The 17,581-nt window shown below is 46.9% G+C and overlaps 1 protein-coding gene across 2 annotated transcripts in view; it reads right to left on the bottom strand.

The window, feature by feature from the left end:
• Nucleotides 1–16,785, bottom strand: part of CABLES1 (Cdk5 and Abl enzyme substrate 1) — a 108,819-nt gene extending 92,034 nt beyond the window's left edge. The window contains exon 1 of one of the 2 annotated variants that reach the window (XM_019741223.3): nucleotides 15,585–16,785. In XM_019741223.3, coding sequence (XP_019596782.3) covers nucleotides 15,585–16,411 — 827 coding nt within the window. In that variant the 5' untranslated portion in view covers nucleotides 16,412–16,785. The remainder of the gene's footprint in view (nucleotides 1–15,584) is intronic. The other variant, XM_019741224.3, reaches the window with a different exon arrangement.
• Between the last annotated feature and the right edge of the window lie 796 nt (nucleotides 16,786–17,581).

Here is a 17,581-nt window from a genome sequence, read left to right as displayed (position 1 = left end):
ATTAAATATTATTTCCTCCCCTTTATGGAGGAGAACTGAGGCTCACAGAGATTACAGAATTTACCTAAGGTCACATTCCGGAAACAGCAGATCTGGGATGTGAAGAGACTTGAAAGGCTTCATAGCTCAAAATGTTAGTGTCCAATAAGCATGCCATTACTGTAACCCCCTTACCTGCGATTTTGCTTTTCATGGTTTCAGTTACCCAACATCAACCCTGGTCCTAAAATATTAAATGGTAAGTTCCAAAAATAAACAATTCATATGTTTTAAATTGTGTGCCATTCTGAGTAGCGTGATGAAATCTGTCACCATCCCACTCTATCCCACCCGGGATGTGAGTCATCACTTTGTCCAGTGTCTCCACACTGCAGACAATTCCTATCTATTAGTCACTTAGTAGCCATCTTGGTTATCAGATTGACTGTTGCAGTATCGCAGAGCTTGTATTCACATAACTCTATTTTACTTAATAATGGCCCCAAAGCACAAAAGTAGTGATGCCGGCAATTTGGATATGCCAATGAGAAGCCATAATGTGCTTCCTTGAAGTGAAAAGGAGAAAGTCCTCGACTTAAGAAAAAATATCACATATTGAGGTTGCTAAGATCTATGGTAAGAACGAATCTTCTATCCATGAAATTGTGAAGAAAAAGAAATTCGGGCTAGTTTTGCTGTCTCACCTCTAATTGCAAAAGTTACAGCCCCAGTGTGTGATAAGTGCTTAGTTAAGGTGGAAAAGGCATTCAATTTATGCGTGGAAGACATGAACAGAAAACGTGTTCTGACTGATGACAATGTGTTGTGCCAGGAAGCACTGAGCCTACACGGAGACTTCAGTAGGGATCCCTACATGAGTGTCCACATTCCCATAACTTTTATTACAATATATTGTTATAATTGCTCTATTTTATTATTAGTTATTGTTGTTAATCTCTTACTGTGCCTAGTTTATAAATTAAATTTTATAATAGGTATTCATGTATAGGAAAAAACAGTGAATATAGAATTCAGTACTGTCCATGGTTTTAGGCATCCACTGGGGGTCTTGGTACATATCCCCTGCGGTTCACGGGGAACTACTGTATTACAAAAAACTACCAATAAAATAAGAAAAAGATGCAGTAGCTGCTGGAATACTAAGACTGCACCCCAGCTTTACTTTGATGTTTGAAATCATGTGGAAACTGGGCACTTGTTTAGTCACTGCAGCAGACCATGATGCAGTTTCGCAAAGGCATTTTTTCTTTTTCTCTTGGACAACACATCTATACTCTCCACATTCAACATCACCCAGACTTCAGCCCCTGGTAATTAGTTGCAAATATGTGCAAGCTGAACTGGAGACTGAAAAATCTTACGATCTCACTTAAGGATATTATTTTTTTCTGTAATAAAGAGAAATTATATGTCTTTAACTGAGATTAAATGAATAAAATCGGATTTGGGGTGCTTATTTGAAAATGATATACTCAACACTTACCTTAAAAGGTAGTATTAGAATTTTTAGGCCAAAAATTTAGGAAAAACTTGAGATTATCTCTCTTTAAGTATAAACATCATTCTCTACTTTGGAAGAAAAAGGAAAATGCCCATCCTCACTCAAAAGGAGTGACATATAACCCTCAAGCTATTTGGAGAGTAAAGGCACAAGTTTACAGAAAAAAGTAAAAATAAAGACAATGAAAAGAAATAGGGCCATCTTCAGTTCTATAATTTTCTTCTAGGTACCATGTTTCCCCAAAAATAAGATCTAGCCAGACTATCAGTTCTAATAAATCATTTGGAGCAAAAATTAATATAAGACCCAGTCTTACTTTTATATGATATAAGACCCGGTTCTTATATTAATTCTTGCTCCAAAAGATGCATTAGAGCTGATGGTCCAGCGAGGTCTTATTTTCAGGGAAACACGGTATTATTTTTTAAACTCACAGTATTGCATTGTGCCACACACTCCTCCATGTCACAGGGTGGCACTGCCATTCGATCAGTCAACACACTAAAAGGGGTCTCCATGATGCCTTTGTCTTCCCCACCCTCCACAGCCATTCCATCTCCAAGTCCATTCCACTGTCTCCTAAATCTTTTGGAATCGGCCCAGTTCTCCCCACCCCCATCACTACCACTCTAATCCAAGTGGCCACCATCTCCTGCCTGGACTATTGCAGTTGACGCTCTGATTTCCTCCCATCTGCGGCTTCCCACATCTGTTCTTCCACACTGCAGCAGCACAATCCTTTTAAAACACAAGTCCCATTCTGATTCCACCTGGCTGAAAACCCTTTGATGGCTCCCGACCACTCTCATGATGCAAGTCAAAAATCCTCCACATGACCCTTATTTCATTTGTTCTCTTCTGCTCTCCTCCTCACTCTCTGTGCTGCACACACACTGCCCTTCATCTACCTCCTCCAGGGCTCCCTTCTCTTTCCCACTAGAAAGTCTGCCGCTGGTCCTGTGATCTGACCAGTCCTCCCAACTGTTATTCATCCTTTAGACCTTAGTTCAGCAGTCACCTCCAGAAACCAGCTTTCCCCACCACAACCAGGTCAAACCCATCAAGATGCTTATTATAGGCTCCAACAGGACCAAGGACCTCCCCTCTATGATATGCAGTACAGCTGGATTCTTAACATTTGCTGGGTGATTATTCAAGCATCTCTCTCCAGCTGGAAATAAGCTCCATGAGGGCAAGGACTGCCCAAGTTACCTACAAATTCTGTCAATTCTATCTCCAAAATGCACCTTGAGTCCATCACCTCCTTACCATCTCCACCCTAGCCCAGGCCACCGTGTCTCTCAGCAGGACATTCCCTGGATGCAAGAGCTCCCAAATGTCTCCCCACATCCATGCCTGTCCTCCTTTAATTCCTTCGCCCCACAGCCATCAGCAGAACCTTAAAAGGTAAGCCAGAGCACACCACTCCCCACCATAACACTCTCCAAGGGCTTCTACTTGCAGTTATAACAAAGTGAGAACTCTCCACCGTGTTCTATAAGGCTTGGTGTGCTGTGTCCACCCGCCTCCCCCCAATTCTGGGGCCTTGGCTCCCCCCAGCCCTGAGTTCACCATGCTCCAACTAACCTGTCCTTTTCTTCCTTAAACACAGCAAGCATGTTCCCATCTCAGGGCCCTGGAACATACGGTTCCCAGTGCCTGAAACCCATGTCCTGTCTTAGGTGTCTAACTGCTTTCTCATCTTCCTCAGAAAGGCCTTTAGCGGCCACCATGTCTAATAGACATTCACAGACCTCAACGACTCCATCCACAGCATTCTTCAGAATTTATTTTATGTGTCATTGTATTCAGTTGCGCTTTTTTTCCTTTTTCTTTTTTTGCCCATCTCTCACACTAAGATCTGATGGCAGGAACCCCCATTTCTCTGGTGTCCCATTATATCCCCAGTCCTTGGCATGTAGCGAAGGCTTTCAACATATCTATTTGAATATTTGAAAACTGCTAAGACTGTAAAATAAAGGTAAATATAAAATGCTTTAGTACACAAATGAGAGCAGAGATACACCAGACAGAAGTAGGCAGGGAAAGCTAATGTGAAAGGAATTCATTAGACCTGCATCTACAAGTTCACCAGATCAATAGCGTGATCATGTGGGACAGAAAAGGAGGGTTGAACCTCATAGTTGTGTGGAGCTCAAACCTGAAGCACCTAGGCTCTCAGCACAGCCCTGCATCAAATGATTTCCACTGATTTGTGCTAAAATAAATGCCCTGAAGCAAAATAAAAATATTTCATGTAACACCAGCACTATTTACACCTTCTAGGAGGTACAGTAAAGGTTGACACACATGAGGCTTTGTCTACAGCAATTGTTCCCAAACTTGAACGGGCCCCAGACACACCTCTCGAGGGCTTGAAGGGACAGACTGCTGGGCCCCACCCCCAGAGTTTCTGATTCGGAAGGTCTGGGGTGGAGCCTGGGAAATCGCACTTCTAACAAGCTCCTAGGTGCTGCTGGTCCAGGGACCACATTCCAAGAAAGACGCCAGGCCAAAGAACTGAACAAAAATAGAATTGTTCAACACAGAGCTTAGGTTTTATTCCCCAAATTCCACGGCGCCTCAGCCACCTACAAATGCCCCCATTCAGGCTCTTCTTTCCATTGACTTCTGTCCAATCCCACTGGCCAGGGAAGAGGAAGTCTAGTCCATCTGGGCAGAGACCTGGATCCCAACTCTAATTCTGAGGTACATTTTCTAGGGCTGCCATAACGAATCACCACAAACTGGGGAGCTTCAAAAAGCAGAAATTTATTCTCTCGCAGTTCAGGAGGCTAGAAGTCCAAAATCAAGGTGACAGCAGGGTTGGTTCCTTCTGGAGGCTCTACGGGAGGGTCCTTCCTTGCTTCTTCCCAATGCTGGCGCTTGCCGGCAATTATTGGCATTCCTTGGCTTATAGTCACATCACTCCAATTTCCATTTCTGTCTTCACATGGTGTCCTCCTGTCACTGTGTGTTCACGTGATCTTCTTACGAGGACAATGGTCATTGGCTTTAAGGCCTACCCTACTCCAGTACGACCTCATCTTAACTAATTACATCTGCAAAGACGCTATTTCCAAATAATACCACATTCTGAAGTTCCAGATGCACATAAATTTTGGAGTACACTATTCACCCAGTGCACACAATATCTGCGGAGGTGGGTGACCCAAAGGACTTCAGGAACTACAGAAGTGGTGCCACTAAGGGATGTGCCCTGAATCCGTGTGGTTACTAAGCACACAGTGACAAGTGATGATCAGAGGCCTCTGCATCCAGGCCCCCACTTTTCTCTGGGACTCCCCCCCCCCCGCTTCCTTGCTGATCGTCCTCTCTCAGGGACATATGTACAGGTGTCCATGAACCCCATTAAACTCTTTCTAAAATTCTCTATGTATAAAAATAGATGAACTCTCTACAACAGAAAATTTTGAATGCGCACAAGTTCATCTTTCTGAAATGACAACTAGGACACCAAAAAGCACTGCAATTACTCCTCCAGCCAACCTGCCTCTAGCTTTCAAAAACCCAGCTCTCCTTACACCTGTCCCTATTCAAGAGCCTTCCCCTTTCCTCTGAAATAAAACTCATCTCCGTAACTGAGTATTCAGCGTGCTACGCCATCATGCCGACCCAGCTCAAGGGCCATCTCCAGGACGGCCACCTGCTACCACTGCAAGAATGGGAGTCCTCACCACTCCTGCTACCCGGGAACGCAGCTACCTTGGGCTGTAACTCTCCTTCTTTTCTGGAAGTTGGGTGTTGACTCTAGTAATCTCTGAACAACCAAGTCACTTGTCACACAGAGGTGTGTGAACAAGCTGGCATGTAGAAGGGTGTGGCTTGCTGCTGACCCAATGCCAAGTGAAAAAGCCCAACTCCGTCTCGCCAGGGGTTCAAAAGCAGGAAGTGGGGCCAGATGCAGACAGACTTGTGAACAGGGAGGAAAAGCAGTGGGGGAGGGACGTGAGGCCTAATCACCAGAGTAGCATACACTGACTCTGTGCCACGGCCACACAGGCCCCAGGGATCCCTCCATTCCGGGGGTATTCTGCTTAGAAAAAAGGCACAAGTGGCAACACAAAGACCACAGAATGAGGGACATGGCTTCTGCAAAGGAAGTGAACCAAGGTACATCTTCCAGACTTGTCCTTGGAGGTACCCGCCCCTCCCTTCACATGTGCCCCAACAGGGCTGCAGGGATCCTCCAGGCAGGGCAGCGTCCTCCGTGTACCTACATGTAGGCCAGATCCACTGTCACTCTTAACCTTACCACTTTGCTGCTCTAAGGGTACAACGCTGAATGTCAATTCACCCCTTCTTGCTTCCCTGTCCCCAAGACCTTTACTTTGGCAATGGAAATTGGCAAGAGTCCAGCGTAACTAGGGGCAAAATGCAGCACCTAATGGAGGGGGCATTGTTTTTCTTTGCTGCTCCAATTTTAGTTTACTACTATTTAAAATTAAAACAACGCAGCAAATTATCTGTTTAGTGTACCATAGCATTAGCTCCACCAAAACGAACAGCTCTGCTCCCAACGATCTCAGCAGACCTTGCCAAATTTCCAAACTGCTTCTTGACCGTGTAGGGCGCAGGACAATTGTGAACAGAATTAACAACTACAGTTTTATTGACCAGCCACCAAGAGCCACACCTCTGCCAGGGACTTCATGTTCCATTCTTATTTTAATGCTGCAATACCCCAAAAGGGCAGGAATCATTATTCCCATTCAGTGGATGAGGATGCTGAGGCTCAGAGAAGTTAAACAAGTTGCCCCAAAGGTGCCGCTAAGTGGCAGAAGCTGACTCCAAAGCTGGTGTTTCTTCTCTTGAATCTGTTCACCCAATTTGTTGAGAAGGAGGCTGAGCAGCAGGGGTGCCCGAAAGGAGGAACTGACACCAAAACTAGGCTTTGGAGAGAGCTGTAGTTATTGGGAAAATTTTCCACAACTTGGGCCCCAAACCAGGGTTCTGTTGGCCTGCCCCAGAGGTTATCACATGAAAATCAGCATTCTGGCTGGATGAGAAGGCGCTGGCTAGCCAAAACTATAGCACAGTATTTCTTTGTACTTTAACATAGTGACCTTGATTGACTCTAGCCCATAGGTCTGAAATGGATGAGGCCCTAGCATTTTTGTTCTCTTGAGGTTAACTAATACACAGTGGAAGATTTGGGGCAGGAAGAAGAATCAAATTTTATAGTACTTAACAGAGTTCTTTGTTTTTCTTAAGTGGTACAGCGACGGTAGAGTTTTCTGTTCATTTTAAGAGTCTTGACTTAAAGTGACAAATGAACTAATAAAACGAAACTAATAAAACTCATACATACAGACAACAGAATGGTGGTTACCAGAGGGTAAGGGGGTGGGAGAAAGGAGAAATGGGGGTCAAATATATGGTAACAGATGGAAACTAGACTTTTGGTGGTGAGCACACAATAGAGTATACAGATATTGAATAATAATGTTGGACACCTTAATTTATAAAAATTTTTTAACCAATGTTACCTTAAAAAAAATCAATTTAAAAAAAAAAAAAAACCAACTCTCAACTTAGAATTAGAAAACATTGGTTTCAAAATTCCAGTCCTGCCACGTAGTAAGTACTTGACCATGGAGTAGTCACTTAGTACCTTATGGTCTTGACTTTCTAATCTATAAAATAGCTACCACGTTGCCTTTTACAATGACTTGATAAAATAAGATATATGAAATCACTTTGTAAATTGTAAAGCTCTAAGCAAGTAAGTAGAACTTATATTATCATATATTCATTTTGTAATGGATAAATTGAACCCCTCAATTACCCACATAATTTCCTGGAACATTTGTAATCTCATCTTCCTTCTTCACTACCTCTCTCACAAGCAAAATTTATTCGACTCAATAAGACATAATACTTCATTGAGAATTCGCTTTCAACATCAGATCAACCATTTAAACCCTAACATGCCAAGTTTTGTCATAAGCAAAAAACTATAGACTTTGCCTTTCTTCCAGTCCTTCACATTTTCCCCCCTCTGTCCCTTCCTAAAATAATCAAAGTAAACATTTTGCTTTATAAATCATTGGGTCAATGAATAAAGTGCTTTAAAATAAAAATCAATGTGTTAGGCACATAGAAATCTTTGGCATTCTCGAATATTTTATTAGTCTCTTCTTGAATCGCCTGTCATTTATTTATCATGAAATGTAACTTAGATTTAAGTACACCAGGCATTTAAATCAGGGACAGGACTAGGCCATTTAATGCCACACATTATTACACTGTTCCAAGTCCTAAACTTCTAGCATTTGCATGTTCTGTTTTATAAGCTTTTGTCTTTGTGACTACATGTGCAGCAATAAACCCCAAACCACATTAATGATAAGCCTGTTAAATATAATTATCCAAATGCAATTATCCAAAATGCTAACACAAACAAAAAGGAGGGGGTGGACTAAGGAACTCTGATTGAATGTATGTTCTTGGAGGCTTTTAAAAACTAAACAAAAATAAAAATACATTACAGTTTGTAAAGAAGAGTAAGGGCTAATAAATGATTGTATGATTCCTACATGTAATACTAGGCAGTCTGTTTGAGCCCCACAGTATCTGTGAAAAGTTTGGTTTTTAAATTCTATGTCTAATGAAACTTGAGGGGGTCAGACATTTTTTTGAAGTGCAAAAATCGGTGATGGTGACCCTTGAGGGAAATTCACAAAATTATGTCAAGTAACAGATTCTTATAAAAAGTCTGGTTTTCAACACTCTTCCTCTGATGGCAACGTTTTGCACAGCCCCTCAAGGGGAGAATTGAACAAAAACATATGTGGTGTAGCCCTTGGTACACGTGCTGGTAAAACAGCTCTCTGCAAGAAGGAAAGAAAAAAAAAAGCCCTGGCTTAAAAAGTTGGCTGATTCCTATGGTGTAAATACTCCCACCACGTCAGATTTCAGGCCCATAGGACTACTGGGTTTAGCAGAAACCCAGCTTAGAAGTCAGAGAAACCAGGTGCAAATTCTAGCTCTAGATTCCAGTTATGAGGCCTCGGGCAAGTTTCATTAACCCTTCCAAGCCTCAATCTCTGTAGCTGTAAAATGTGTATAATCCCCAGGGGAACAGCCGTTACAATGGTGTCCAGGGGGTGCCACGGCTGCCTCACATGGAATACAAGGAATGTAAAACTGACAGGATCGGTGTGGGTTTCCGCCAGGGGAGAAGGTATTGGCGGGTCCAAACAGAAACCATGAGCCTCCAGAAGGCAAGGAAAGTGATGGTAGGCCAAAAGGGACCTGGGACCATGCTCACCTCCGGGGTATAGAGCAATGGACTGGGGTAGAGGGTCACACACTTTTTTTGTACGGAGCCAGAGAATGAATAGTTTAGGCTTTTCAGGCCATGTGGTCTCTGCCGCAACTACTCAATTTTGTCCTTAGAGCACAAGAGCAGCCAAAGACAATACAGAAATGAACAGGCGGGGCTGTTTCCCAGAAAATGTTATTTATAAACAGCCAGTGGGCAGATTTCCCTATAGGCCGCAGTCTGCAGACCCCTGGGCTAGGGGAAAGGGTGATGATGAGAAGATATGGAGGGTCCAAACAAAGGAAACTCACCCAGGAAGGAGGTATTATTATTTTTCCCATTCATGGATTAGAACCTGGTCACAAAGTAAGTGATGGAGCCAGAGCAACAAACACAATTCCTGGGGGTACCAGGCTCATGCTCCTATTCCACCACAATCTAAACACAAGGCATGTAAGCACCAGAGGCAAAAGAGAGGCAACAAAGATGACACAGAATGTGGTATAGCTGAGAAGAGAGGAAGCAGGCCTGGGGCTGGGCAGGACTGAGTACTGTAGCACAGGAGTCTGTCTACCATTCACTGTCCTTTGGGCCTTCAGACAGAGGTCCTTCCTGAATGACAGAAAAGCAGAAACCAAAATAAGGAATCTACAGGGTGAGTAGTGCCTTTACAGGTCATTTAGGCCACCTTCTGCCCAGTTCAAGTGAAGCCAGTTTGACAAGCAATTCTGAGCCTGACACACTCTGGTATCAGAATGCATAGCTTTGAACCCAGCTCCCATATATAGGCTGAGAGATCCTGGGAAAGTCACTTAACCTCTCTGTGCTTCAGAATGGGTGTGACAAAGTAGTGCTGTCTGAGGGTTATTATAAATATGAACTCCCCATACAGTACTTAGAATAATGTCTGGGACATGTTTGTTAGATAAAAGTACTGTGTCAAGGCATTGAGTTAGGTCCCACAGGGGAGGGCCTGAAGTGTCACTGCCCTCGTGGGGGCTCAAACAAGAAGCTCCCCTCTAACCAAGCATCCATCACTGGAATCAATGGCCTATTTGCGTACAGTCTCCCAACAGACAAGGACCATGTCTATGTCTCCCATGACTAGCACAGTAGCGCTCTCAAATTTGATATTCATTACCATGTTTCCCAGAAAATAAGACCTCACTGGACAATCAGTTCTACTGTGTCTTTTGGAGCAAAAATTAATATAAGACCCGGTATTATATTATATTATATTATATTATATTATATTATACTGGGTCTTATATTATAGTAAAATAAGACCGGGTCTTATATTAATTTTTTCTCCAGAAGACGCATTAAAGCTGATGGTCCGGCTAGGTCTTATTTTCGGGGAGTTTAATATTTGTTGAATAAATGACACAAGGCCTTAAGTCGCAATACTGGAATTTCCCCACAACAAACCTGACAGATAACAAAGCACTTACTCTGTGACCTTGGATTTGTGCCCTTCCATGTCTACAAAAGTATTTTGTTTACATTCATTATTGTCCAGCTTCAGCTTTAGGTGTACAGTGCAGTGATCAAGCATCTACATCATCCCTGAGGTGGTCTCCCTAATAACACAAGTGTCCATCGGATACTCTACAAAATTTTTACATTATTGGGGGGGGGGGGGAAGTACTTTGTTTACAAATGTAAAGTTTTATAAACAAAGGTTTACCTGAAGGCCCTTCAGCAACAGAGAAGGTTACTACAGATCATTTCTGAAATGCGGGTGGTGGTGGTTAGGGACTGATCGCCGCACTGGGCAGTCGCTTCCTGCTTGGATGGCCTCCTAAAGCTGTCTGTCCAGTTGTGACACCTCCACTGCCAGAGGGAGCACAGCTGAAGGTGTTTTTAAGTTCTCCCTTACACTGAAGGAAACCCATTCATTCATTCATTAGCGCACGTCCTGCCAACTGAACCCACATGGAACAAACTTAACACCACGTCTGCATCTGATTCTAAGGTTAGGTTATCCAAGCATCTGATTCTAGGTTAGGTTATCCAAATATCCCCAAGCTAAATGCGCCCCAGCCTCTGCAGCAGGCCACAGTTCTAAGACTCTTAGAGCACTCAAACTGGAAGAGCTGTAGTTTCCCTGGCCCAACTCTTTAATTCCATAAGGAAACTGAGGCTGGGCAGGGGGTGAGGCAACCTGTCCAGGGTTACTAGCCAGGGCAGGGGCAGGCCCAGAATCCACGGTTGCCAAGTGCCAGTTTGGCATTCCTGATTCACATCACATCACCTCACCCAGCCTCACCTACCTTTCCATCCCAGTGTGTTCCAAAGGCTACCTGCCCTTGACCTTCTCTCTACCTAACAACTCTCCTTCCAATGGAAAAACGTCCAGGCAGGCAGAGCTTCCCGGGACAGCTCTGTGGACACAGTGCAGAGCCATGCTGCAGCTTCCCCCGCCATTCCTGGAGGGTAAAAGGTCACACTTGAACTTGCTGCCCTCTCTGGGTACTTGCCAGGAGTGAGCAGGCTTCCGATCTATTTCCCCTTCTGAGTGTACTCATGCCATGACGGGCTTTGTGACTGCAAAGAGGAGGGCAGCAGGTGAACCTCAGACGGCTCACCTCAGGCCCTGGCAGAGCACTGCCTCCGCCAACCCCTGGGGAGTGTTCATGCCAACCACAGCCTGGCCTGGCCTGGGACTGCAGCTTTGGCTTCCATAATTCATGGTGCTGGAAAGATGGCTCAATAATAACTTGGGTTTGCTTACTGCTGAGGAGTTCAAAGTGTTTTACGGACTTCTGAAATGCAGATGGGTTAGGTGGCTTACAGCTGGAGCACACAGAGCGGTGACTTGCCTGCAGTCATGAAGCAAGATGGTGACAAAGTTAGCAAATGTTTTATTCCCCTCTCTCTCTGGTTGTCGATCCCCTAGTCTCCCCTAGTCGGCACATATTTTTCTTTTCAGTAAAAACCAAGACTACAGTTACAGCATGAGCCCAGGTTTCACCCAAGAGGGGCAACGTAGAGGGAGTAGTTAGAAGATCCAAGGCTGCAAAGCAGTGGGGTATGAAGTGAGTCTGAACTCTGTCCCAATGTTGACAGGGCTCTCTGAGCCCTGGTTTCCTTGACCTTACAGTAGTAACAATGAAAGTCCCCCTAAAGTTTGCTCCCTCAAAAGCCCATTTGCATCCCAGGGAACCAGTTAGAAATGCAGAATCAAGGTCCCTCCCAGACCTGCAGGATCAAAATCTCCCTTTTCTGGAGATCCCCAGGTGACTCTAAACATATTTACATTTGAGAAGCCCAGATTATGTATAAAGCATTTATTATTACATTCCCACGCATAATCAGCCCTCAATAATAAATGTTAAGTGCAATTACCACTTGAAAGAGCCCAAGACACAGGCCAAGGCTCTCAAGAGGAAACAGACTCAGAAAAGCTGATTAACTTGCCCTGGGTCATGCAGTGGCATCAGAATTTGAACCCAAGACTTGGGGTTCTTCTGCAATACACGACCTCCTTCAATTTAATACCTACCTCTCCACAAGGCACAGCGCTAACTCAGTTATTCTCAGAAGCAAAACCCTCATGGTTATTTTAAAGTAATACCCTAGTCACCATTAACCCCTCTGGTGAGTAGTAGCCTAGACTATGTGCTTCTGGGTGTCTGTCTGCTATTCTTAAGATCTAGGAAGTGGGGTAACCCAGGACTGCTGCCAGCTGCTGCCTGAGATGAAATTTTTAAAGTGAAAGGAAACCTTAAAACACACTTTATAAATTTACAGTCCTTTTCACCCATTAACACCTTCCTCATTCAGTGCTTACTGCCCAAGCAGAGAAATAAGACAGGGTGGCAAGCTAGAAGGCATCTTTTTGACTTCTCACGTCTGACTCCTAGCCTGAGAGCAAACCTCAGCGTGCTGGCTTCCCAGGGCTGGAGTCCCTGCTTCTCAGCCCATCATCCTGGGTTCCCCAAACACTACAATGGAGACTGGCAAGTAGCAGCAAAGCTGAGGCTATACTGGGCCTGTGAAAGAATAGCCATGAGGATTAAATGGGATGTCAAATATCCAGCCCAGAGCACAGAGACTGTGTGATTAGTCCATCGATATATCTGTGCCAGGCCTGGGCACAGAAATTTTCCTCTGTGTTGTATTTCAAAGTTTGGAAGTCAAAGCAGTATTTGTGATTGGTTTCACAAGTGTTCAGATGTAAGTAACAAAAAAGAACAGGTTTCCAGATTTCAGATGGGATAATTCTGATTTTTATACACCTGTACCAAACCTGATACATGAAATCTCAAGTTCATTAAAAAAGGCAGATTTCAGATAACACTATAGCAATGCTTTCCAAACTTCTATTTGTATATGAATCAACCAGGATCTTGTTAAAATGCAGATCTGGACTCATGTAATCTAGAGTGAGGCTTGAGAGTTTGCATTTCTAACAGCTCCAGTGAAGCTGAAGAGCCAAGAGCCCACGCTTTTGAGCAGCAAGGTTCTGTAGAAGTCCTTAAATCACAAGAAACAAATCCAAGAAAAGCATAATTTGATTTTAAAATGACATGCCAGAAGAACATCCATGAAGAAGCATATGAACCACCCAGGCTGGCAGGGTTTCTTCATGGGAGGCACACCAACAAAGCAAATGGCACTCTTTGGGCTGGCCCTGACCTTTCTTCAAATGAGTTTGTACTTTATATCAAGCTTTGTCTCGGTAGGTGAAAGTACTCTTTAGTGATGGTAAAAGCAGCATGCTTCTGACAAAATTCTTGAAAGCAGGGCAGTGTAGGGAACAAAGCATCCTAGGATATTTCAAGTTCACTGCCACTCCAACAGCTTGTAGGCCAAGATAGCTTTTTCAAGCCCTTTCTTAAATCAAGGTTTACCCATTTAGCTCCTCTCTGTACATTAAATTTGATGCTGTTTCTGTGGATAGCTGTAATTTTTTTAAAAAATGCCTATCAAGTTGCCAGTGATGGAAAATTCCAAAGTAGCAAGATGAATGTGATTGTCAGGTAAGGAAGCACCTTATATTGACTAACTCATCTTAATGTGTGTGTTGCGGGGAGAGATCAATAAAACATCTAAGAGCTTCAAATTGATAGGATCAGAGATTAAATTCTGACTACTCGTTGGATCAGAAACACTAACACAGACCATCCTCCATATTCCCTTAAATGAGATTCTCAGAGACAAAGTGTGAGGTAATCTGATCTCCAGCTGCTCTTAGCACAGGAACACATCTATCTACGGAGACACAGTCCAGCCTTGCACACTGGCTTAGAATAACATGTATGTTTATTACAATGCCTGTCATGACCCTCTGGACTAGCTGCGCTTATGCTCAGCCTGTAGACATGAGCCAGTGAGTGATGTCAAGCGGTAACACTGAGCTGCCCAGAAACTGCTGAGTGCGCACCACTTACCCTGAATGGAAGGGATTTCCCTCCTGTGTACTCCTGGGCTAATGGGGAGATGTCTTTAACAAGAAATGCCAGGGCCAGGCTGTCACCTGTGCCCTCACTAACTCATCCATATAATCACAAAGCTGCTTCCCCCACTCCACACCCCTGCCTTCAGCCTACGTGCCGCTACATACTGAGTAGGGCCATGATTTCACCCACTTGGGAAGAAAGAGACTCAGCAAACTTCTGGATGAGCCTGGCTTGTTCTTTCCTATTTGTCCCTTCGGGGAGGAAGTTAAGTTTTCCAATAAGCCACCTTCTTACTTAGGCCAGAGCAAGCCTGAGCTTTCAGAAGAGCATTACAGGAGGGAGGAAGGAACAGAAAATGTTCTCCCTTCTCATCTTGAGGCCTGAAAATGTTAGCAAGGTCCCAACCAGAAGGGGAAACTAAGGCCCCAGGAGGTTAGATTAGCTGAGCAAAGGTGGAGTCAGTGCTTTAACTGACTGCATAGGAGGCCTTATTAACTCATAAAGGAGAACAGATACTCCCTCTCCCAGGCAACAGGCCTGCATTCCCCAACCCCCTACTGTGATCCTCTTCCAATCTCCAGTCCCACTGACTGACAAATCTAACTAACTGTCCCTTGAACATATGGTGACAAGCTTCAGCTATTTCCTGAATAAGCCTATTTCCAATACTTAATGTTTTTGCTAAGATGCGAATACCTGCAGATAACGTAAACTAGCAAGTACAACAAGCTTTTAACTAACTAGCAAATTCATCTTGGAATGGAAAAAAGAATCCTCAAGCCCTATCCCCGCACCGCCCCCCCCCCCCCCGCCCCTCCACCCCCAAGGCCCGGTTCAAGGGAATGTAAGAAGGACTTTAAATTTTTTTAGGAAAGTAAAAGGAAAACGCCAAGTTTTCCTGAGACACAGGAATACTTGAGCGTATGCGGGAATTTCTCAGGAGGGATTCACCGCGTCTGCGACAAGTTCAGGCTCACACGTGCGACTGAGACGTGAAGGCCGGACCCACTGCTCGACTCTGCCCCTCCAAGTCTCGCCTGGGATGGGGAGAGCATGTCTCCGGGTTTGAACTGGGTTTCTGGAAGTTCGAGATCGCTTTGCGATGGGAGGGTTTAGTGCTGCTTTTTAATGATCTCCCGCAACTCCTAACTCCGGACCCACTGTATGAAGGTGGTGCTTCTGCTCTGCGAGTGCTGGGCTGGGCACACACGTGTGAACACATACTCTCTGGGGACTCTCCCTCTTTCGAGTGCCCTTGTGGTTTGGAATTCGGGCCAGAAGCCCGGAGATCCCGCAGGGCGCGGGAAAGTGGGAGCAACCCGTGTCCCGCAGCAAAGAGCACGCGGGAAGGGACGCGGGGTTAGACGCGCGTAGTGTCCTGGATACTCACCGGGATCTCTGCAGTTGCTCGAAGGCGCTGGTGCTGCCCCCCTGGCCCGGCTGCTCCAGGGTGCAGTAGTTTTGCGAGGTCTGCCTGGAGAAGGCGATGGGCAGGATTCCCTGAGTGAACGAGTTGAGGCGGCCCCGACTGCCGCTCGCACTCCCGGGAGTCCCAGAGCCCAGGAAGGCGGTTGCCGGCACCTGCACGCTGGTAAAAGCATCGTCCTCCTCCAACTCCTCTTGCCCGTCGGATAGCTGCAGATGAGCGCAGGCAGCGAGAGGCGCCGGCCGGGGCGACTGCAACTGCTCCCCCGACGCCCGGCCAGCGCCCAGAGGGCTTGCGAACCCCCGGGTCACCCCGAGTCCCGGAACAGACGCGTGGCCGCCGGGAGCCAGGGGCGGCAGCGGTGAGGGCTGCGGGAGGCAGGATCCTGCTGCCAACGCCGCCGCCGCCGTGCCCGCCGCCACGAGCGCGTTGCAGCCTCCCCGCTCGGCAACGGCGAGCATGCTGAGCCGAGTCCTCCCGCCGCAGGCGCTGCCCGCGCCCGACTTGGCCGCGCCGCTCTCCTCGCCGCCGCCCCACTCCTCGTCCTGCAGCGGCGGCCGGCCGTCCAGCGAGATGTTGGTGAGGAAGGAGAGAGCAGCCTGGCGGCGCCGCGGGTCCATGCGCGGCTTCCTGGGGGGCTCCGGCGGCGGCTGAGCCGGCGCAGTGGCCGCAGTCTGAGGCTGCTGCGGCCGCTGCTGCAATCCGTTGGTGCCCGCGGCGTCGGTGCCGCCGCCGCCGCTGCTGCTACTGCTGCAGGCGGCTGTGCTGGGGGTGGCTGCAGCCGCCGCCATTGTGTCCGTCTGCGGCGATATTTCTGCGATGCCCCAACAAGCGAGCGGCGCCCGAGTGCTAAGCCGCGGGCGCGAGCGCCAGCGACCCGGGCTGGGCAGGGCGCTGGGCGCTGGCGGCGTGCGCGGCGGCCCAGCCCCCCCGCGGGCGGGCCATACTCGCCCCTCGGTGCTGGGGCGGGGGTCGCCGCCGCCCCGGCCCACGCGCTCGGCTCGTTTGCTCGCTCTCTAGCTGACGGGCTGGCTGGCTGTCCGCAGGCTGGCTGCCTACTTGTCCCGGCGCCGGCCCTCCCTGCCCCAGCGTTCTCCCGCGGCCGGCCTGGGTGTCCGTATTTATAGGTGCGCGCGCCCCGCGCTCGCGCTCCGGAGCGCTCTTTGCAATAACACAGTATCACGTGTGGGGAATGAAACCTGGGAGGAAAACAAAGCCGCAGGCGGCGTCCGCAGAGGCAGACGGCGGGAGGCGAGGGGCCGGAGAAGAAGGAAGAGGAGGAAGGGAAAGTCGAGCGGGTGGCGGGGCGGGGGATCCGCCGGGAGGTCCTGGTCGCCCGAGCTTCCTGCGGGGAGAGTTGGTGGCTCCCGGGGCGCACCGTACCCAGGGGCAAGAGGCGAGCACGTTTACCCCGCGCGCTCAGACTGGAAGTTGGGGGGTGCGAGCAGAACCTCTTGAGTCACCGTGTGATGATGTTGTCCCAGAAGAGTTGTGGGTCTGCGGGATAGTTATTTGGATCAACGCCTAGATTTGGCCCTCGAGCTTGTTAACTGGACGCCGCGCTGCTGTTGGACCCTGAAAAATAAGTGCTTATTACTGGTTACACGGGTAGGTCAACAGCCCCTTACATGGACTTACAACAGTCCCATCTTAAAGCTGTCGCTAACCATTGAGGTTGTGTCTCATTCATTCTCAGGTTGAGGAAGCACCCCTAAGATAAATGCACGCCCCGGGTGCTTAAGAGTCCAAGCGCGTGAACATCTTCCGTGTGGCCAGACTAATTTACACACCACCATTTGATGGTGCTGTCACTTTTCATCTCTTTCTTAGCAAAGGCCAACATAAATTTTTACTTTGGCCCTGAAATGTGCTCTGCTTTCTATGAATACTGAGGTGGGCTAAAATGGCCTCACTCCACTTTCCCCTTGTTACTTTGCAAAATTTTGTGATTATGATCTCTT

Source organism: Rhinolophus sinicus, chromosome 4, assembly GCF_057876585.1.
Source record: "Rhinolophus sinicus isolate RSI-liver-muscle chromosome 4, RSI-T2T, whole genome shotgun sequence".
In the NCBI taxonomy this organism is placed as follows: domain Eukaryota; kingdom Metazoa; phylum Chordata; class Mammalia; order Chiroptera; family Rhinolophidae; genus Rhinolophus; species Rhinolophus sinicus.
This window is presented reverse-complemented; position numbering and strand designations above follow the sequence as displayed.